Below are 23,008 nucleotides of genomic sequence, written 5' to 3'. Positions count from 1 at the left end.
TTGTGTTTTTCCTGTGTGCAAATGCATGTTCAGTTTGAGTGTGTGCAGAGTGCAGTATGGCTCAGATGTGTGTAGGTGGGCTGAGTGGGAGCACCAGGAGACTGAAGATGCTCTAGTCTGTTTCTCATAAAGTGCACAAGACTGCCTGGACAAATGAGGTAAAAATGGTGTTATTATTTTGTGGTTTAAGCTGCCTTACTGCAATAAAGGTCGGCTTGTATTTCAAAATATCCTACCAGTGCTCACAGAAGTGTGGGTGTTTTTGACAATGCACCTGGACATAAAACATCCTCTTGCTTTATGCATACATGCTCTGCAAATGCATTCGACTTTATATATCAAAAAGTCTTAATCTGATAGCTATAAGACTTGGTAAATACTCAAATCACTTGACTTATGTAACTTGCTTTTATGAGCACAAGAAATGCAGTTCTACGTGATGAGTTATTCATGAGTGTTCTTGTGCAAAAGAACCACACTTGAGACAAACATTGTTTCAGCTTCATGGAGACTGCTTCCTCTGATTAGCTGCCCTTCTTATGTTGCTATGACAAGAGGAAAAAAAGAGCAGCTTTGCCTCCTGCAATGTACGAAGACCTCATGTGACAGTGAAACATTACATTAGAGGTACTGTTAGATATGAACAAGTATTTAACTTGAATAAATAAAGTTTAAAACAGACATTTCAGTGTATGTGTAAGGTGGATTTATTAGTGTAATGGCATGACTCTACAGCAAAGTTCAGCAATGTACTATTCCATTAGTTTTAATGCATGATGACTCTGCACTCTAACAATGGACTTTTTAATACCTGAATTAACAAGTTAAACCCTGCAACACAACAACAGAGCACAATGAACTAATGCCTCATAAGGTAAGGCTGTACCAAATGCATCTGGAAAAAAAAGTGTAATTACTGCATGCTTACTGTTGTGGAAGATCAGATTTATAGAAAAAGCTTGAAAAGGTGAAACTTATGTGATCAAAAAATGAATCAAGGCAGTTCTAATCTGAGTTAAGTGAATAAGAATAAATAGATCATACATAGCTACGTCTCTTTTGATGCTTTAATCGTTTTTGTAAGCAATTCAAATCGGTTATAATAATTGTTAAGATACAAGCACATCAGAGAACAATGCAAAATAACAAATAATTTAAGCCACTAATTACGCAAAGTCTAACGCTGATGCATACAAGGTTCATACACGGATGGTCGGAACTGTTCAATCCAAAATAAGCCCTGTTTAGCATTATGAGGACATTCATTTTCACATTCACAGATCATCATCTAAAAACTAGCACACTACCAGAAGTTTCACAAGTACATGCAGTGAGTTGCAAATTCTGGGTCAAAGACATCCGCACTGATGAGACTGCTGGGGAAGCAGCGACGGAGTGTTAAAGTTCACAAAATTCACACAAAACACACACCCTCAAAACTTGTTGCTTCATTCGCCACCTCTAATTTGTGTCAAAAAAGGAAAGGAAAAGAAAAGAAACAAACTCCTGGGGTAAAAAGGGTGTGCCTGAAAGCCAGCCCAGCCAGCTTTATGCTAGCCATCTCTCGCTACCTTGCTTCCAATCTTTCTCTTCTTTCTTCATCCAGGTCAGGACAGGGACGTCACTGCTCTGGCACAGATGTGTTGTCCCTCTCTACTGCCCCCGATCCTCCTGTCTCTAAAAACAGAAAGAGGCAAGGCGGAGTTAAGTAACTCAGAGTTCTGAGAAAATATTTGTTATACTCTTTTTTTTTTTAAATCAAGGTTTAAGCTACAATACACCACTGTGGGTTTACTTGTGGGTGGATACTCTACAAAAACACAACTGATTAAAATATATTATTAAGTTGCTGCTCATTGCAGTGGTCAGACCATATTAGCAATAATATATATATATATATATATATATATATATATATATATATATATATATATATATATATATATATATATATATATATATATATATGTTGTGAGTATGCTTATTTTTTACCTCTTTAATTTTAATTTTAATTGCCAATAACTTTTTAATAATTGATCTTTATAGGCTCTTGTTTGCTTTATATTTTTTTTGCACTGACTACTTTGCTACTGTGACACTTTAATTTCCCCATTGTGGGACGAGTAAAGGACTATCTATCTATCTATCTATCTATCTATCTATCTATCTATCTATCTATCTATCTATCTATCTATTACTTGTGTTAAGGAAACATATCAAAACCTGAGTACTGTAGAGAGAAAGGGGGTCTTCCCCAGTGGGAGGTGCCAGTAATGCTTGGTTCCAGTTGGACAGGTCCATTAATTCTAGGCCCTGCGTAACACGCAGTATCTTGTACCTCATGCACCTGGAGCTATAAATACATCTTCCACATAAGTGTGCAAGGAGCTGGCCTAACTGGGTTAGGAAGAATCAGTAAAGAGGATCATACGAGTTGGCCACATGCCCAAAGAAAATGCAGTGAAGGTGACATTTTGAAGGTTTGGAATTGAAAGCACATTCTTATTTCTTAAAAGATCTTATTGACAAGATTGATATGATATAAGTGGGTATTTTATTTATATTTGTAAGGTTCTGATGATCATTTTATGCAATGATGACTTTTTTTTTCGTAAGCATAGTCCTTCCCAGCAAGATTATTCATATATAAAGGCAGCCTTGAAACAGTTGACGCCCGGAGGAGTAAACAGCAAATCCATTTTTATACCATCTGAAACTTTCCTGATTCACATTGTTATACAATGAAAATATATCTACCACCATGAGAATGTTGCTTGACATTTTTCTAATAAACTCAACCGATGAATGCAGATTCTCTATTGCAATTCCCAGTACAGAAGAATCGTTTATAAACCCTTTTAACAGAAGAAGTAATTTGAAGAGTCAATCATCTCTAGCTGGAGACCCTATGGTGTAACTAAATGGGTCACTCAGTTATGTACTGCATTAATCACACTTGGGATATCCATAAGGGGCTCCAATAGGTTTATTTAATTATGTAAAGCTTCGTTTTCCAGTTTGGTGATGGTGAATTGTTTGTGGTGTGGCATCATGCACTAATGTTTGGCTCTGAAAACAAACTTTAACCTTTTACATTTCAAAATGGAACACTTCCTTAACTAACAACTAACATGCTCTGCACTCTTAGAATATCAAGGTTTTCTAACTTATCTTATTCTATTGTGACAAATAGCAACCGAAGCTCTCCATCACTTACCTTTTGTTGTAACCGCTCCTGATGGGAGCTTCTGTTAGCATCCTTACTTTCACTATCCATAATGCCCTCTGTAGCGGCATTATGTGGCCTACTCTTACCCCATGGTCCTGCACAACTGACCTGTGTCCCCCTGGCTGCCATTGAGCACATCCCCAGTGCTGCTCACCTCCTCCCCCTCTGTTTTGTCCTCCGGCTTCATCTTCTTGCGTGTCATGTGACCACGGAAACCAGCCTGGATCTTTGCAGCGGCTCTATTGGCCTCAGGGTCATCCAGGGGGATGTCCATGATGTCCTCCTCCTCCTGGGGCCGGCTGCACTCCTCCTAAAGAGACGATTAAAACAGTAGTAGTTAGTAACAGAATGGAGGCATGTTTCATGATCATGTAAGGTTTTGTGTTGTTGGAACATTGGTGCTTTTTAACACTATTTTCTGACATTGAGGGATGTGTGCAAGCTGCAGAGTGGCTCATCCTTATTATTGCATGACTTCAATGAGGCTCTCAGAGGGTCAATAACCCACATTGCCTCCTTTTTCTCGCCACTTTTCCTCACATCATAGACTGTACAATACACTAATGGCCAGAACATGTCTGAGTCAGTCTATTTCATAACGATTTTTGATTGTCTGCTGTGTGTTTGCGGGTTTTTTTCTACTGTGCAAGGTTTTAGGAATCCAGAGATTCACAAATAAGGAATTTAAGGTTTCTTAAACAGTTGGTGTCTAAATATAATTGATTAATCTACTAAAAATGCACAGGTAAATGTAAAACAGCTGTCAAAAATATATCACAAATTCAGTAGTAATCTTCATCTTATTAAAAAAAGTAGATATGATACAGAACGTTTAAGGTTTAACTGTCTTTCAAGATGCATTATAACTTCTTGCCCTGCAGCCTGGTGCCAAAAAAAGATGACCCAGCGAAAAGGCTGCTGTCATCAACACCATCAGCTCTTTCAGTGACTGAGAGAACAGCATCCGCCGTCCCGAAGGAAACGCTGGGTGGGTGGAAGAGAAATTCTGGCTTGTCATAAAGTGTCGGTGGAAGAGTGCCAAGGCTGTCGACAAGTTATGTAAACAGCATTTCAAATTCTGAGGCAAACACATATCGGCTGGTCCCTGTGCTTTACTTATAGAAAAAAGATTGACATGTCATACAAAGGCAGCCCACAGAATGAGCCCACCGCCGTCCTACCACTTCGATGAAGCTGTGCATCATGTCTCCAGTGAAACCCCTCCAGTGTAGGAGTGTGACCACCCACCTGTTCAGCCAGCATTCATTAGCCTCTCTGTCTGACTGCTCTCAGAGCAGCCAAAACCTGCTCTTTTACAGCAGCAATGATGCCTGACTGGTGTACTGGATTGTGCTGGCTACACACCTTCTCTGGGATCATTTACTGTCTTTATTGCCTCAGGGAATAAAGACTTGAACAGACACAAATTAATTTCAAATATTTTGATTCAAAACTAATTTAATATTATCTTCTTAAGACTATAAAAAATGAAAGCTGTGTAAAAAATAGTTAAACCTTGACCTGTTGTCAATTTACTATTTTAAATAATACATTTTACATAGTAAACGTACAAGCAGTATGCAGATTAAGGGCCACAAAACACCAGTTATTGTCATCAGAAAGTGAAATCAGTATGTGAATCTACCTTCTGAGCTACTCAATAATTAAAGTGAAATTGAAGAATGTTCCAGAAAAGTTGATGGGAAGCTTTTACTTACATTGTGACAGTCCATGTCTCACTCTCTCTGATGACTTCGGTCTTCAGGTGAGCTGACCTAGTATGACTTGAGAGCCTCGATTTCTATGCAGACCCAGCAAAGCGCTCTTTGAGTGCGTCTCCGATATAACACAAATGCCTCACTGGCTCTTACTAACAATCACTGTATGTTCAGTAACACCCGCTCACGCACAGAGTGAGAGAGACACATACAGTTACAGAGAGAATGGAGGAGAGAAAGAGGGAGGGAGGGAAAGAGAGACCTCCTACAAACATGACAGCATGTGTTCCATCTTTTCAGGCTCATTAAGGCTGCTGACCTACTGTGTTCACATTACTGGTACAGATCCTGAACGCACACCAATATTCACCAATCACAGGCTGGGATAAATAAAAAGAGCTGAATATTAAGACTGGATCAGTTCATGTTAGAGAGTTTAAACACAAGTGTCATGATGAACAACACAGCCCTTATGTAACCTAGTAAAACACAAACACACGCACCGAGTGTCACACAGATTCACAAGTTTTAGTGTTACTAATCCATGTAAACAATAAAACTCTACTAATAACAGATGACCAACACAGAAATACTATGTAAAAACCAGATGGTCAAAAAACAATAATTGCTGACTTTCAGATTCCACTAATAGCGTGAACACAAAACAGTGTAAGCATCTTGGACTGCTTTACACCAGGAGGTGTTATAAATTTATTAGAGGCAGAGTGAGCTAACAGCCCTCTCCATCCCTCTGATCCCAGCTGGTATGGCCGCCCACACTCCTCTGCCAGCCTCAGAGACAAGACGGAGAGGGAGAGAAACACAGAACGTCAATTTAACTGAGTTATATCTCTGACATTAACACCCTCCTGCTGTTTTGCTAACTAGAACTCATGGTGACGAATTTCAATGGGCAGATGTGCTTTATCAAGTGGTTCAATTAGTTCATTTATAAGAATCTCAAACAGTGTGTACAGTGATTACCTATATTGCAATCAATCATGCTTGTTTACACCTATCAACCTATCATTTGTGTACCTAACCCCTTATAATAAAAACATATATTATAATTAAATCCCTGTTCTTGTTCTTAAATCATCTTAGAAGGAAGAATCCTTAGTGTAACACCTTAAGAGCTAAAGCAAAGCCAAAAATTACAATGCTAGAAAATAGACTAAAAAGCCCTCTGAAACATGACAGCTGGTTTCCTGTTAGAGTGGCTGGCTGTTATACTGAGCAGTTTTGTTGTAGTCTTGTTCCAGCTGAAATATATTCAGCTATTAAGCAAGAGTACAAAAACAAAAGGGCTGTTCTCCCGTCTAAACAGTCAGTTAAAAACTGCTATTAAAGGTTGATGACTGATACAGATGGTGCATAGCAACTATCAGCATCACCATCTCCTATTAATTCCATGACGACACTAAAGGAGAGCAGGATGGTGAGGGTTACCATGGTAACATTCTTAGTACCCTTTTCTACACTCCCTCCTTTGCGTGTTTGGAGTCCTGATGGTCCAGACAAATCAGACAGGGATGACTGTGACAGCAGTAAAAAAATGTTAAAGGCCTAATTCACAAGAAAAATTGTTGAGTCTGATGATAGATTACTGAATCTGGTTTCAATCCATGGAGGCTGCAGCGGCTCTCCAGAGGAGTGTGGATCAGGCACGAATAAAGCCAGAGTGTTACAATTTTACAAGCATGATCTAGAGCATGCATCTTTGTTCAGCCGCTCAAAGTGTGGGAAAGCAAAAAGACTGAAACAATTCAGATGGTTTTTGATCATGACCCTGTTCCTGACACTCAAAGTTTCTCTGAGCAACCACCATACGTCATACTGACAATGAACTATTTTGGAGATATTCTCAATCACCTGCCCCTAGAGAGTCCAGGCGGGGAAGGGCCCCTGTTGATCAGAGCTGCCCTTGAAAGGTTTATTTATATAGGCTACCTGAGACAGGAATGAGAGCAGGGCAGGTTGTAGCTCAGCTTAACTCTGTCTGAATGTGAACATTTCCCCACAGCGGGCTTATAAAGCAAGGAAAATGTGGTGTTTTTTAACAGCCTTTTGCAACTCATGAAGGCTAAACTTCCAGTGCTAGAAATCGTGAAATGTATTGTGCAGAATAAAGAGCATCACTCCGTACCTTGTTACTACTGTTGCCTTCAGGCTCCAAGGTGTCCTTTTCAGACCCAAACAGCCTTTCCTCTCCTGGGTGGTCATCAGGGAGCCGTTCTGCGTTCTGAGTATAACTGGTGCTGCCCTCTTCACACACTGCATCACTCCTCTCTTGTACACAAGAATCCATCTTTCCTTCCTCCTCAAGTTTCTCTGTGTGTGATGTTCCCTCCTTCAATGACACCTCTTTTTCTGCCGCTGTATCTTCTGGCCTGGACTCTATGAGTTTTCTCGGACTCTCATCGATCTCTTTGAATAGAAGTTGAGCACTTGTTTCCAAAGTTTCACTCTCTGCGTCAGCTGTAGGAGTTGGTACATTTGACTGTAATACTTGTGATGAAAGATTTTCTGCACCAGCATTTTTAATTTCTGGATCTTCCTCACTACAATCCTTTGTTTGTGTGCTGTCCTCCTCCCTTTCCAGCCGGCCTAGAGTTGCACTGTTTTTTAATTCAGGATCATTTGAGTTCTCCGTCTCTGTTAATTCATATTGAAGGACTTTGCCTTGACTTATCAGCTCATCATTCTCATTTTTATGATCAGTTTCATCTTCAAGCTTCTCTTCATCTGCCTTCAGGGTTAGCTGAAGGGGTGATATGTTTTTACCATCTTTGTCCTCCCTCTCGTTATCACTTTCATTTAAGTGGGTGTTATTTTTCTTCAACTTTTCCTTCATTATATCAGATATCTCATGCATTTCCATGTCCTCTTCTCTGGAGTTAACTTCTTTTTCAATAACCATTATCTCAGGTTCTCTATCGCTCTCTGTATTAGATACATTTAGGTCTGTCTCCACAGCAGTAACCTCCTCAGAATTTTCCCCCTGTTGCATTTCTGAAAATGCAGCATCTAAGACCGCTGCTGAATCCGCTTCCTCCGGCTGTTTCTCCCCATCCTCTCTAGTCTGTTGAGCTTCTGGAACATCTTCAAAGCTAATCTCGACTAAAGAATTCTCCTTTGGTGCAGCATTACCACCTAAACCCCCCTCTATATGAGCTAAACTTTCATGTATTCCCCCTGAAGAATCCCCAGTATCTTCTTCTTCTTCTTCTTCTTCTTCTTCTTCTTCTACTTTTGCTATTTCTATCTCAGCCTCTGCTTTTGAATGATTGTCCTTGGGGGTGTCAGATTCAAACAATAATGTTTCTTCACCAGTTGTCTCAAGTTGGGGTTCTGAGCTTTTTGCTTCCGCAAAATGTACATCATATTTCACAGTGTCTCCTTCTATTGTCTTTTCTATTCCTCCAAGCTCTGTTGCACAAATATCCACATCAGCTGGCCCTGAATACAGAAAGACCTCCTCTTGATCTTCAACCTCAGCTTTTTCCTCTACTTCTATATCTCTAGTCTCCTTAGATACAGCTGTAGTCTTGTTTTCATCACCCACCTGAGGTTCCTCTAACTCCTGAGCACACACATCCACACCTGAAGCCCCTCTGAACAAGTCAATGGGCTCTAACTCATACTGCTGTGGATCATGGTCAGGGAGAAAGCTGCCATCATTTTCATTAGCTGCACTGTCAACTTCATCAAATGTAGTTATTGTTTGGGCTTCAACCTCAGCCCCTCTCAGTTCAATTGGTTGTTTGTCTTCAGCCAGGAGCCTTGTAATATCATTTTCTTCCTGCACTTCTTGCTCTTGTTGTTCTTCTTCTGTGTTTTCAGTCGAACCTGCCTCTTTAGAGACAGCAGGTTGTAAAGATGAAAGATTTGAAACTTCTGCTGAATCACTGGCTTCATCTTCATTTTGGGATTCATAAGAAATTTCTCTAAAAGTACATCAAAATGAAAGATTTTAGTTGAGAACTTGCAAGGAGAAACTTCAGAATAGTGATGTCAGTGACAACTCTTTCTCTCCTCTGTAATCCTCCCCTGGACTCTGTTGCTGTCTTCTTGCAGATCTGGTCCTGCCCTCTTTGTCTCACCTCTCTCACCAAGCAAACCTCAAATCTCTTTCAGACAGTCTGTGCTATTTAAATAACTAATAAATTAATTCTCTAAAGTTATTATTTAAGCTTCTGTGTTTTCTTTGCATGAACATTAGGCAATGCATGTATGCAAAATTGTCCTTGCAGGTATGGCTGTTGCTGCTGTGATTATATTAGTTGTATGCTTTGGGGGTAAAAAGTAAAAAACATGTTTGCAGAATACTTCAAACAAGACTCTGGATGTTAGTAATTACTGTAAAATAAAATAATTTATTCTTGCTTCATCCTTCCCTGCCACTCTTTACTACTCTTTCTTTCAGGTTCATCCTCTCCCTCTCCTGTTGATCCTTCTGGCTGCATATAGCACATAAGATGAGACTCACTTGGAAAGCATCCCCTCTGGTTCTTTCTCCTCTTGACTGGTCTGTTAAGGGCAAAAAAACAAGGGATCACAAATTGATAACACAGGAAAGATTAACAGATATTGTGAGGACCATGGATCATATACTGCAGGTTAATTTTGTACCCCAGTGGCTTTGAATGTATGGTTGTTGTAGAATCTATCCTCCAGTTTTGCAGCCCACTCAGCAGGGTCCATGCCACTTTCTACAATTAAATACAAACAATTATATGGCAGCAGTTTATTGCCCCATTTTAATACTTTGTCCTGCTGAAAGTTTATTTACCTTCTCGTTGTCTAAGAAGAGCATCAAAGTACTGTGCAGCATATTTAGGAATATCTCCAGGCTGGTCTCGCAGGACTTCTCTGGCCAGCCCCTCCAGGATGGTACCAAATCCTCGCGGGATCCGTAGGTGGGTGTTGGAGAAAGGCACTGACATGTCTTCTTTTTAAGGTACACTGGGGCAGGTAACTTCCGTGATCACAATTTTGGAACGTCTGTCGAAGTTTTCACTGTAAAGTACTCTTGTAAAGTAAAGAAAAGTTCACCGGCTTGGAATTTCTACAAGCTAGTTTAAGCTAACTCTACCATAATTATTTATTTTATTCTATTTAATTTAATTTAATTTAATTTAATTTAATTTAATTTAATTTAATTTAATTATATTCTATTTTATTTTATTGTATTCTATTTTACCTTGTCATTGCTATTATTATTGTTATTATATTTTTTAAACTATGTTAGTACATTGTTGTATTCCCCTGTCCTGTGTTGTAAGCTGCTGTAACAAAAGAATTCCTCCAACGGGGGACCAATAAAGTTTATCTTATCTCTTTTATCTTATAAAGTTTTTAGCTAGCAAGCCGTCAAACCCACTAAATTGTCAACATAGCATACTTAAACAGCTTCTTAACAAGTGTAAGAGTGTGACAATATTAACATTCAGTTAAATATTTCCTTGAAGATACTTAAAATGTATATTCACCTCTACTTGTGAACGTCAATTCCAAAAAGTGTTAGGTATTGTGTTTTGTTGATAACCGTTTCTAGGCAACGGTTAGTTGCAAGTACGGATACTAAGAAGGCTCAAACGGCACACAACTCACAAGATAAAAATGGCTTTATTGAACATAAACGCGGGTTCAAAGCATACAAAGAAGATGAACAGAATATGGAAATTAGACCTGTGTAACGCAAAACTGCAACGGCGTATTAGGGCCATTATGAAAAAAAAAAAAAAAGTTAATTCTCGAGTTTATAAAGTCGAGAATTTTCGAGAAAAAACTCAAAATTTCTGAGATTAGAAAGTCGTAGATTTTCGAGAAAATACTTAAAAATTTCGAGTTTTTAAAGAAACGCCTGCAGAGACAATAACAAGTCATATTTTTGTAAATAATGAATCCACAAAGTCCAAAATATGAGCTGACAGCAGGTTGCGACTCTACAAAACATCAGACACTAACTTAAAAGGTGGATGCATAATTCGGCAATACTGATTTGTCTGCTGAAATATGCATCCACCTTTTATTCAGCTACAGAGACAGAGTTTTAAACTGTACATTGCAGTGGACAGCTCTACTATTAGTGGTGCGCGTTCCCGCGAGGTGCATGCAATTCTCGGCATGCAGGCGTTTCTCGACACAACACCTGCAATGTCTTTTCAAAGTCCTGATGCTTATAATAATGTGACGATCCTGGGCTAGAATCAGAAGGATCTTCTTATTGCTGAGTTCAAGTAGGAAGTACAATTTGATGAGGCTGTCAAGTAGGTCATGATGCAGTGAAATGGCCAAAGTGCTGCTTGAGTTTGATTTCTCACAGATTTATGTCTTTAAAAACTCGAAATTCTCCATTTTTTTCTCGAAAATTAACTTTTTTTTTCTTTCATAGTGGCCCTAATACGCCGTCTTACAAAACAGTAGCAAAAAGAAGAATTGTAATATTTCTTCGTAAGTATGACAATAAAACAACGTCGTCATCCAGAAGCAAGGACATACATCAGGCGTACGTGATGACGGCATACTCAGAGTTGGTGCTGATCTTACGGCTGACCTCTCTGGGCAGCTGGACATGAAGTCTGTCAGCTGATCGTGAGGTCTGCAGATGAGACCTTGAATCATCTCCCCACCACTAGCAGAGGCCGAGAAAAATACAGAATGTAAGTTGGAAATAAAAACACTATAGTTTTAAAAATGTTGAGGTTTTATCAGACATAAATTGTTGTATTTCAGAATAAATTTGTATCTGATAATAATACATTTCCATTTGTTTTCAGTGTTACTCCAAAATAATTTCAAGGGTAGGCCTACTTTTGATTTCAGAAGGCAAATTGTACACCAACTCAAAATCAAAGGTGGTCACCATAACAATGGCAATTAAAGTCCTGCGCAATAGGAAACAATAGACCATGCAATGCATTTGGTATTTAATAATAGCAAACATTGGACCTGTCTTGTCCCCTTACCTCTTTGTGATCTCCGGGGGACAGGTAGCCAACCTGAGAGAGCTCTGGTGTACTGACTCCTCGCACAGTGATCATTATGTCAGCATATGGAACCTCAGTGTCACTCTCATTGTCTGGGAAAAAGACATAATTCAGGAAATCTATACATATAACATTGTAGTCTTTGTGGTTTAGACAGTGATGCTGTGTCTCGAGCGTGGTGGTACTGCTGATCTAAATGTCATCACACCTGGTGTTGGAATCCTCAGAGTCACTCTCTCAATTTGTGAAGGCTGTGGCCCTAGAGGGGAATATGGCGGGTATGAATGAATGGGCTACCATTTTTTTTGTTGCTCTTTATAGCAAATCTTACCTTTATCTTTAATAGTTTCAATTTAGCTTACCTTTCACTGGAGCATGGACGGAGTGAGGAGGTAATGGCAAGCTAAAACAGAGACATATAGTAATGTCAAGTGTTTGAAAATACAACACAGAGTTACCCTTAAAGTTTTTCTAAAATTGTACTCACCGTGACCTGGACCGAAGAGGCTCCCCTAGAGAATTTGACAGTAATAACAAAAAAAGAACAGAGATACAACTTAGTCATTTTTGTTAAACTCAGAGATGTTCACTTTTTACAGCAAGAGTATGCTCATAGTGTCATATTTGATAAGCACCTTTACAGCTCCAGCAGTGTCTGTTCCTTTTCAGACACAGGTAAGCTGCCAATGCTGCAAGCACTGTGGCAACAGCAACAGTCACTGTTGCTAATACTTTGATTCCAGTTAACTCTCCTGTAAAACGGATATAACAGTTCATAGTTAGTTGACAGAGGACACTTTTAATGTGGAAGTCTAAATAAACATGTGCACAGTCAAAACATTTCTATAGACTCAATTGAATTTACATAAAATTACATCAGTACATTTTCCAAGTTGTTAAATTCTTTATTGATCATTGCAAACTCACCTTCAGATGAATCTTTTGGCTCAGCAGGAAGATACACTAAAAGTAAGAACAAACAAATCTACAAGTTTGCAAGAATTTTGCTTGTATACAATTTTGAAATATTATCTAATTATTACAGAACAGATGCACTGATCTTTTTTTAAATCAACAATCAAGGTCCTCACCATTTTTAGTTTCAGTCCTTTGGGTAACTGTCCAGTTAGTTTCACCTTGAATATTAAATCAAATGTAAAGCAAACATTGAAATTTAATCCAGCGTTACGGCTTTATAACATTTGCAAGTACCTTCTTCTTAAATCAATGATATCATATAAAGTTTATTGTATAAAAACGTTTATCTACCTTGAATCTGCAGTACAATGATTCGCTCTGTTTTTCTCGGAAGCAGAACATCATCTGTTGCTATTGTATAGCAAGTGTAGTTTGTTTTGAGGTCTTCGGTGGACACATTTGACAGATGAAGAAACACTGAGCATTGTGTGGGAGTCCCGAGACAGCCAGAGCTACCCGATGATTTAGTCCAGCAGCCACGAACAAATCCAGTGGAGCAATTGTAAGTGCAGTTCAACGTAGGAGAGTCTCCTAATGCTAAAGTCAAGACATCCACTTGCATCTTCAAATTATCGCAGGTCACAAAATCTGTGATGAGAGAACAATTTATCTACTTAATGGCAAAAATACAATATGTTAAATAAAAGTCAGAGCATCCTTTTTTATGTTGGTGAATTGTTGAGGAAAAAATGCAAGCAAAGCTCAAGTACTCTACCTTGTGTTGTCCATGAAAAGAGCACAATGAAGTAAACTGAGATCATCATGATGATTCCTTGTTTCTCTGATTGCTTCTGCTTAATGTGCAATAAGAGATACAGTGCCCAAGTACTTTGGTGATGCTTGCACCTGCAGGTTGAATGCAGAAAAACCACAAAATGCTCCAACTTGGTGGTGTATGTACTTATGTATGATGGATGGAACAGGAAGTGGCATACAACAGTTCTCAGAGCTGTGTAAAAATAATTCAGAAATTTCCATTCAGGTCACCTGACTTCCTGCAAAGTACATTTCTGTCAACAACGTAAATGAAAAAGAAAATCTTAAATATCATGATACCCAAAGAAAACTAACTTTTGAAGTAAACAATATTTAATCCCCGCAATAACCCACAGAGCATGGGTCTTGCACCTTGCTTAAAAAACACACAAAATGTGGTTGACACACATCTGCAGATGCAACACTGCAGCTCACCCTCTGTACAAACAAAATATGTCTTTTCTGTTCCTTTTAAACTAAAGTTGAATGGCTTATCTAAAAAATCCTCCCCCTTTGAGGACAGAAGTGGTCTTTTGTGATAGAACATTCTACTTTAGCCTCTGGTTTAACAAATCCACTAATCCATCTGATTCCATCTTCTCCATGTTTTATTCTCTGTGTATTCCCTTAATGAATTACACCGGTACTATAAAAAATTAAAGGGATCTACTCACTGAGACATTATCTAGGTTGGCTTTAGCACATACTCATGCATTATGAAAGTAGAAGGTACAGTTACAGAGCATCATTGCACACCATTATCAGTAAGGGCAGTCACAAGGGAGTCATATTTCGTGCTCTTGTTTCACTATCACTGACAGAAGGCCTCTCACTTTCATGCCTTTAAACTATTAGTCATGCAGGCTAAGACCAAAGAGTATATCTGAAAACTGCAAAGAAGAAAACAAGAAGAAGAAAAACATTGTGGACCTGAATATATATTCATGGAAAATGATGCATCTGTTTTATTTTTCAGCTTTAGGGATTGTTCTGCTGCTAACACACTCTGGACTTGCTTCAGGTAGGAGACATGAATGTTAAAAGTTTAATAGCTGTTTAAGGCATTTTGATTAACTTGAGCAAAATGAAGATGAGATTTATAATAAAAAATGTTGACTTATTCCAGACTTACACATCTTGTTTTACGCTTATAATCATATTTAAGAGTCACCTGAAGGGAGTGCAGATCTGTGCCTGTGTAAAGAGACAGATCAGTGTCCAGAAGGAAAATACTTCTCCCACCAACTTTGCATAGAGTGTCCGTCTGGTCATTTGTAAGTCATCCACCAACTTTGATATTACGTACAGTACTTGGATGCTTCGTTGTATGTATACTTGTTTACTATCTACACTATTACAAATACAAAGGAGAAACCTTAATTTTACAAAATTAAATCTTAAAGGACCGTTATGCTGTTATAAAGTTTAGGAATTTATATTTTTCAGTTGTCCTGGCAATGTTTCTGCACCTCATAGATGTCCAGCAGGAACATTCAACCTCTACACAGGGAAAAGCAGTATCAGTGACTGCAAGGTAAGGGACAGCGTGGTGTCAAAACCCGTTGCAGTCATTCGGAAAAACTGCATATTCCACTTTGTTTTCATTCTAATTTTGACAATCAGATTCATGTACATCTTTTTCAACTAACACAGCCCTTTTAAAGCAGGAAATACAGGTTAAATATATTAAAGTGTCTACTGTTTAAAGGTATTTCTCACTTTATTTCCACTTTTTCCTCTTTCATGTTACTGTGTCCCTCCCATATCTTAAATATGGAGGACAGGTTATGATGTTTTTTCATTCACTGTCTTTACTCATATGTTGCAGCCATGTTTTCCTGGTCTGATCAGTTCTGAGGACAGAGCAGACTGTAGACTGTGTCCTGCGGGTTTCAAATGTGATCCAGCCAAAGGGAACCTCTCTTTATGTCCACCAGGACAACATTCTCCTGAGGGAGTCTTACAGTGTCTGGCATGCCCTGTAGACTCAATCTGCACCTCCGGGTTTCCCCTTAAGGTATCAAAATCTCTTCCAAAATGCGCTGAATCTGACAGAGAATTTACTGGAATTCATTGTTTTTCTCATCTCCCTTTATTCATCTCAATATGTGCCTTTCAGTGTGGGCCTGGCAAGGAGCCCAGTGCAGATCAAACTGTGTGTAATGACTGTCCTCCAGGCTTCTATTCCAATATGTGCACTATCCAGTGTCTGCTGTGTCCAGCAGGTAGTGCAGTGATAAAAGGCCAATTACTCAGCCAATCTGCTCTGACTACCATTATTTATAGATTAGTAGTTTAAAAAACAATTGAGACCAAATAGTAATAAGAGTTGTCCTGTGCCTGTCATAGGAAGTTATTGTTCAGACAGTGCGATGTCGCAGCCACTCCCCTGTCCTCCTGGTTGGTCTTCCACACAAGGACAGGCACAGTGCCACAGCTGTAATGATACATCTTCACTGTGTGGGGGAGCTGTGAGTCCCCGCTTGAGCCAGCAAGTCCACAGGTCCAGTCACACAATCATCTGTCGACCAGGAACGTACAAAGATACAAGGGATGAGTCAGCTTGTGTGGTCTGTCCAATAGGTTAGTGTTTATTATTACTGCATGCTGACATTGCTGTCACAGTCTCTATCCCCTCCTGTGGGAAGACATGTATGTTATTGAACATTTTTTCCTTTTTCTCCAGGTTATTACTGTGTTGGAGGTGTGGCTGTACCCTGTCCTGCAGGGACTTATGGCTCTAAAGAAGGTCTGCAGAGGCTGACGGACTGTGCGATCTGTCATGCAGGTAGCGTATTAGATGAAAACACTTCTTTCTTGTAAGTTTCACAGTGGTACTTTCAACTAATGTTGTACGTGCAATCATATCTGTGTATAAGCCAAAAAAAATGCCAACTGAATTACAGTTTTTCAATGCCAATTGATTTATAATATGTATGAGTATAACTTATCTATTAATACCTTTCCCCAGGGTTTTACTGTCTGGAAGGCAGCTCAAGGAGACCCACCTCTCAGTTTCTATGCCCACAGGGCTATTATTGTGAGGAGGGCACCGCCACCCCTCATGGGTCACCTTGCCCTGCTGGTACAGCGGGGGAACAACTGGGTCAGACAAGTAGGGCAGCTTGTAAGAGATGCAGAGAAGGACGCTTTTGTCCTGCAGGTAAGTCTCAGCACTAATACACTGACTTAACTGGAGAAACAAATGCAAATAAAAACTAAAACCAACAGATGTAACAGTAAGTAAGTAAGTAAGTAAAAAGGTATCATGTTACCGCAGTTTTGAATGTGCCCACTTTTCCACTTTGTATGTTATCTGTGTGTCTGTGTTTCTGCGCATGCACCACAGGCTCATCTGGGCCAGGCTTGCCATGTGCGCGGGGGAGATACTGTCCTGCTGGTACCTTGGAAGAAGTTATATGTCCTCGAGGCACCTTCACCCCTCATCAAGGAGCAATAAGTGATTTTACAAGCCATTTTATTACTTTTTTACACCCCCTACTTATTAAGCAATTTTTCATACTCACATTTATAGGTTTCTCTTTTTACTGCATTCCAGGTATGAGGCTTCTCCTTGCCGCTTATTTAGAGCTGAAGTTATTATGTGAGAGCAGCCATACAGTCCCATGCAGCTTGGTCTAGCTCATATGATGCTCTTGCAGTCTATCATACATGTCTGGTTTTATAGAAAGTGTTGTTTGGTTCCCACGATGAAATGGAATATACTAAATATATGAAAAAAATCGTAACAGATGGCGGCCAGAAAGGCATAGAAAGAAAATGTGTGATCTACCAATATAAAAAACAACTGTTAATGGAAAGCTGAAGCTGTGAAGCCGTATAATGAAAAAAAAAAACTGTGAAAAGAAGCATAACTGTGTGCTTCATGAGGACTATCAAACAGGAGTACTGCGAAAACTCTCAATGATAACTTTACATGAATATAAAACTCTTCTGAATGAGAAACACTTATTGTGTATTCCAAACATATGACAACGATGTATTATTTTTAGGTGTGAAGGACTGTCTAAAATGCCCGGCTGGTTTTTACTGTCCTGAGGGGACAAGTGACCCTGTGCCCTGTCCACCAGGCTCCTTCAACCCCTTAGAGGGACAAGATGAGTTGGCTGATTGTAGGGAGTGTTATGCAGGGAAGGCCTGCACCCAAGTTGCTTTGAGAGCCCCTGATGTGGACTGTATGCAAGGGTGAGTAACTTCCTCTGCTCCTCTTCAGACAGCAGTCATCTATGATGCTGTTTACTCGTGTTCTCCACACTGAATAATTGAGTGTTTGTGTTTGAATCTTGCTTTAATCTAATCTGTTTTTGAATTTCTGTTTTATTTTCATCACTTTTCATGAATATTGATAGGTTTGTGTGTCCCCCTGGTTCCTCTAAACCTAACGAGCCGACTAACGCCTGCCCGCCAGGGACATTAAGCAATCGCAGTGACCTTACTGACCGCTCTCAGTGTCAACGCTGTCCGGCACGCTATGCCTGTCTTCGAGGTGCCATTCATATTTCTTACATGTACATGTTCACTTTGCTTTTAGAAGCACTGTTATGTATTTCATTAGAAGAAATGAACTGACTTAATAATACTTGATAGAAATGGAACAAATAGTATCATTATAATGTTGCTCATCCTGAGCAAACTTGATATAGCTTCGAAGTGTGCAAAGATGCTGCATGATTGAAACACACATTAAGACCTAATATCTAATATAAAGCATGGAAGAATTTGGATGACGAAATAAACCTTTGAGGGAACAGAGAGGAGTGTAGGAATTCTAAAAATGCAAAAACGAAATACAATGCAAGAGATTTAAAAGAATAAATGCAAATTAGACATGATGGTGGTGAGTGGTGAGACTGTAGACCAATAAATCATTGTTAAAGAGGTTTTTCAAAAATAGATAAACAAATAAAGTTAGATTAAAGGACAAAGGACAAGAAGAAGATGACATCATATCGGAGAAAATAAAAAATGGAAAAGGATAAATTAAGAACATAATATAATAAATGAGAAAAAAAACAATAAATAATGAAATCAAATTATCAAATCAAATTAAAAACATTTATTGATTGGATAAAAAATAAAAATAGATAGAAGTAAAAGCGGTTATTAGGATGTTGCTACCAATTTGATCATTTCATCCATATGAGCTATAATTTTGCTTCTTCATATGTTCACATGGAAGCTTAAGCATTGATTAAAAATCCCAGAGATATGACAAAAGTTTATCACCATTAATATGGTAAAAATTATATTTTAATTTATGTTGGTGAAATCTATTGTACTTTCTCTGGTTCCTTCCTATGTTTTATCAGGAACCGGTGGTATCCAGAGACCTCCCCTTTACTGCTTTGCGGGGCATTATTGTCCCGCTGGGACTATGTTTCCCACCCAGTACAAGTGTCCTGTAGGGACGTGGAGTGGTCAGAGTGGACAGGAAGCTGAAAGTGATTGTCAGCCGTGCCCACAGGGATGGTACTGCTTGGCTGGATCTGGAGCGCCGTCAGGTCGATGCAGCTCTGGACACTACTGTCCTAAAGGTACACATGGGTGTGGCAATCAAAAAATATGCAAATGTTGACTAAATCTTGTATAATAAGTTTTGTTATTGTAATCGTGATTCATTCATGTGTTTAACTATTTTGATGTTGCATCATCAGGGACTGCATATGGCACCCAGTTTCCTTGCCAGGCAGGCACTTACAGCATCCAAATGGGCAACAGACGCAGAGAAGACTGTCTGACTTGTCCTCAGGGCTCATTCTGTCAACAGGGAACCTCCAAACCATCCCCCTGCTCACCGTAAGCAGTAGCTGTGTGTTAAACTACAGAAGGAAGATATGAGAACTATGATAAAGGAGATTATATCACACGGAATGTTTTCTGAAAGTCAAATGTATCCACCTGCTGTTATGAATATTGTTCAGTGTATTCACTCCTGCTTTCCTGCAGCTCCACATTTCGCCGTCTGAAAGGAGGTCAGAGGCTGGAGGACTGCTCTGTTTGCCCTGCTGGCTATTTTTGTCCCCTCTCAGCCACTGTCAACCCCAGAGTGTGTGGAGCTGGCAGCTTCTCTGTAAGGCTTCATCAATAACACTGTCCATCATGTCTGGTCAACTGACTGAAGTAACTGAAGCAGAGCCGTTGAATCAGTCTTGTCGTTCCATAAGCTGGTCTGATTGTGCTATTTTTAGATTAGCATTTTCCACCTACAGTTATATCGTCTTATATTACTCACCATGCATGTACATCTTCAAATGTCAGCGAGAGAAGCAGTTTAAGTCAAATTTTTATTATAGCTCATCTTTTGCTCTCAGTATTGAAGCAGTTATCAGTGTTACACCAGCATCTTCCAAGTTCGATTCTCCTCTCCCTGGAGTTTTTCAAGTCTGTATTTGCTCCATCCCTCCCCCATACTGGTAGGTATCTTTAACTTTCAGCTCTCTGAATCTTCCTTCTCTGGTTCTCTGGTGTGTAGGATGAGGGCTCTGTGGAGTGTTCTCCATGCCTGCAGGGCCACTACTGCAGTAATGAGACCACCAGTGAGGAAGCCATGTTGAGTGTCATGGTGTGCCCCCCGGGCTTCCTATGCTCTCAGGGTCTGGCCAGAGACCCCCAACGCTCAGCCACTCTATGTCCTCAAGGCTTTTACTGTCCTGGGGGTGGCATTGTGAGTCAGAGATCTATACATGCAGCTGAACCACATTTTTTAAAATTTAAATTATCTTCTTCATCAAATGTCCTACCCATTCATGGTCCCTACACTACCCATATGTTTTTCATTTTAGGATCCTAACCCGATTCCTTGCCCTAATGGTACCTACAGTGAATCTCCTGGTCTGCGTGATGCCAGCGAGTGTGTGCAGTGCCCTGATGGAAAGTACTGTTACTCCCAGCAGCCTCTGGAACAGCCTATTACGAGGCCTGTAAGCTCTGAGATTAATTGGAAATTTGTAATACCATATTTAAATGTATGGTATTTGAGTTGTAGGTGAACATGGCACAAAATAAAATACACTATTGTGATTTCTGCTGTAATATTTAAGACAGGAGCATGTCCTCATGGGCACTACTGCCCTCCAGGGACTGGCTACCCCTACACCTACCCCTGTCAGGCAGGCCAGTATAGGAATAACACACTTGGCCACAGTGGAGAGGCGTGTGTTTTGTGTCCATCAAGGCATTACTGCAACAGGCTTGGAACTCACTTGCCAAAAATCTGCCACCAGGTAGGAACATTTTGCATTGTCAGTTTTTTCTTCTGCACGAGTAAGACACTTTAAATTGCCTTAAATGTGCTTGCCATTGTGTTTTTAAAATCCCTGTCTGTCTGTTTCTGTTCAAACAGGGATTCTACTGTCCAGAGGGCACTTCTACTCCTGATCCGTGTCCTGAGGGGACCTACAGTTCTCGCTCAGCTCTCAGTGACTTGTCTGAGTGTTCTCCTTGTGGAGGAGGCTGGTACTGCCGTGGTGTGGGATTAACAGAGCCCTCTGGAGTCTGCCAAGAGCGCTTTTACTGCAGAGAGGGTGCCAAGTCTGCTGTATGAAGATGACATTTTGAAATACTTCAAAAAAGATTTCTGAATCAATTAATAACTCACATATTTCAGTTCCTGTTTACTTATTTTGATTAGTTGCTCCTTATTGTAGGCTTCGCATGTAAATTGAATAAAATTAAAAAGAACAATATGCTCAAATTATTTTTTTTATCAGGATAGTTAAGGGAACATGCCTGAAAATGCTGTTTCAGTTGTGAGCAAAGTAATTCTGATAATCTGTTTTAGTGATAAATTTGTTATTATGAAATATAAGGTGGTTATTGATGATATTCCAGTATTTAGATTTGGCATTTTGTTGAGATAATTACTTTATTACTGTAGATTTTGGATATTTCTGTTTACATGTATGTGCTATGACTTTATCTAGACTCCTCCTGATGGACCAACAGGAGGTTTGTGTCCAGCTGGAACTTACTGTCCTCTTGCTTCGCCCTCTCCCCTCCCTTGTCCTCCCGGGACCTTCAGCAACAGCACCGGCCTCAGTCACCCTGAGCAGTGTGTCAGCTGTCCACCAGGGTAAAGTCACTCATACTCACTAAGACTTATGAATAACATGATATGTATTTAAGAGGACTGGGAAGACTAGAAACCCATTTTTTTCTTTCTCTGTCAGTTCCTATTGTTTAGGTTCAAACAACACCTCCCCGACAGGTCTTTGTTTCCCTGGTTTCTACTGCACTGGTGGCTCAGCTTCACCAGTTCAGAACGAGGCAGACGAGGGGTATTTTACCTTGAAGGGGGCAGTCATGGCCCAACCGTGTCCTCTCGGCACTTTTCAACCGGTATGAAATAATACCAATGGAATACCAAGTGCTGCACTTTTGAAAGTGCACTGATAAAATGACACATAAAGCCATGTTCAAGGTTGTCTATAAATACTCCACAGCATCGAGCTGCACACTCATGTGTGGAGTGTAAGGGAGGCAGATTGTGTAACCAGACAGGCTTGTCCCAGCCATCACTGTGTCCCACAGGACACTACTGTCCTCCAGGGTCGTCCGCTGCTCGTCCCTGTCCTCCAGTCAGTATTGTGTGTAGTAATTTGTGTGTAGTGTGAATCTGAGTATGACTTTAACTTTTCTTAGCCCATCAACTTAACACTGTCTTTTGCTAAAGTTTCTTCATTGATTCGACATTTCTTCTCACCAAGATTGTTCTACATAAAAATGTATACTGTCTGCACATACAGGGCTCTTACTCTGACCAGACTGGTGTTGATGCTGTGCAGCTCTGTCGGCCCTGTGAAGCTGGGTGGTTCTGCAGCAGAGTTGGTCTCACCAAGCCCCAGGGTCTTTGCAATCCAGGGCATTACTGCAGCTCTGGAGCCTCCACTGCCTCTCCTGTAAGACATACCTAATAATAACTTCAGATATATGGTTTTGTCTGATGTATATTTCTGTGTTCTAAGTTATAGCTTTGTAGTTGATTAGATGGAAGCCATTCATTTTCCTGCACACTTTGAATGCTTAAGTGTTTTCTGTCATTTTTTCTGAATTTGAATTCTGAGGCATGTTTTTCTCAAATTATTATTTGGAAGGAAAGTAAATGTTTTTTTGTTTTTTTAAAGCTTTTTTTCTTTTGAATAAACTTCTGTTAGTGCGTGGGAAATGAATGACATCTCCTGCTTCCCACGGCTTTTACTTTTTAAAGTTTTAATTGTATTTTAAAGCCAAAATGACAAAATACCCTTCATGTTGAGATGACTTCCAATCATCATTTCACAGATAGCTCTGGTGTCTGGAGGTTTATGTTCTGCAGG

At 39.7% G+C, this 23,008-nt stretch overlaps 3 protein-coding genes across 3 annotated transcripts; 1 reads left to right on the top strand and 2 right to left on the bottom strand.

Annotated features, from left to right (window-relative positions):
- Window positions 1-689: 689 nt before the first annotated feature.
- Window positions 690-10,553, bottom strand: spa17 (sperm autoantigenic protein 17). Its single transcript, XM_034701581.1, has 7 exons — window positions 10,440-10,553; window positions 9,740-9,978; window positions 9,580-9,659; window positions 9,437-9,477; window positions 7,094-8,894; window positions 3,338-3,539; window positions 690-1,677 (listed from the first exon to the last, which is right to left on the bottom strand). The coding sequence occupies exons 2-7, from the start codon at window positions 9,891-9,893 to the stop codon at window positions 1,622-1,624; spliced, it is 2,334 nt and encodes a 777-aa protein (XP_034557472.1). The 5' UTR covers window positions 9,894-9,978; window positions 10,440-10,553; the 3' UTR covers window positions 690-1,621.
- Window positions 10,554-10,556: 3 nt separating this feature from the next.
- On the bottom strand, window positions 10,557-13,744 carry LOC117825944. Its single transcript, XM_034701937.1, has 10 exons — window positions 13,633-13,744; window positions 13,209-13,505; window positions 13,031-13,075; window positions 12,867-12,902; window positions 12,575-12,691; window positions 12,427-12,451; window positions 12,302-12,342; window positions 12,148-12,198; window positions 11,919-12,031; window positions 10,557-11,584 (listed from the first exon to the last, which is right to left on the bottom strand). Exons 1-10 carry the CDS (start codon window positions 13,679-13,681, stop codon window positions 11,453-11,455), a joined length of 906 nt encoding a protein of 301 aa, XP_034557828.1. The 5' UTR covers window positions 13,682-13,744; the 3' UTR covers window positions 10,557-11,452.
- A 911-nt stretch (window positions 13,745-14,655) lies between these two features.
- LOC117825664 (multiple epidermal growth factor-like domains protein 6) lies at window positions 14,656-22,595 on the top strand. Its single transcript, XM_034701580.1, has 21 exons — window positions 14,656-14,694; window positions 14,839-14,947; window positions 15,120-15,207; window positions 15,502-15,690; window positions 15,793-15,898; window positions 16,023-16,256; window positions 16,360-16,461; window positions 16,645-16,836; window positions 17,023-17,133; window positions 17,687-17,879; window positions 18,044-18,180; window positions 19,004-19,228; window positions 19,349-19,490; window positions 19,641-19,764; window positions 20,167-20,358; window positions 20,477-20,614; window positions 20,735-20,917; window positions 21,037-21,231; window positions 21,617-21,765; window positions 21,863-21,970; window positions 22,439-22,595. The coding sequence occupies exons 5-21, from the start codon at window positions 15,865-15,867 to the stop codon at window positions 22,593-22,595; spliced, it is 2,616 nt and encodes an 871-aa protein (XP_034557471.1). The 5' UTR covers window positions 14,656-14,694; window positions 14,839-14,947; window positions 15,120-15,207; window positions 15,502-15,690; window positions 15,793-15,864.
- The last annotated feature ends 413 nt before the right edge of the window (window positions 22,596-23,008 follow it).

Source organism: Notolabrus celidotus, chromosome 14 (genome assembly GCF_009762535.1).
Source record: "Notolabrus celidotus isolate fNotCel1 chromosome 14, fNotCel1.pri, whole genome shotgun sequence".
NCBI classification, from domain to species: domain Eukaryota; kingdom Metazoa; phylum Chordata; class Actinopteri; order Labriformes; family Labridae; genus Notolabrus; species Notolabrus celidotus.
This window is presented reverse-complemented; position numbering and strand designations above follow the sequence as displayed.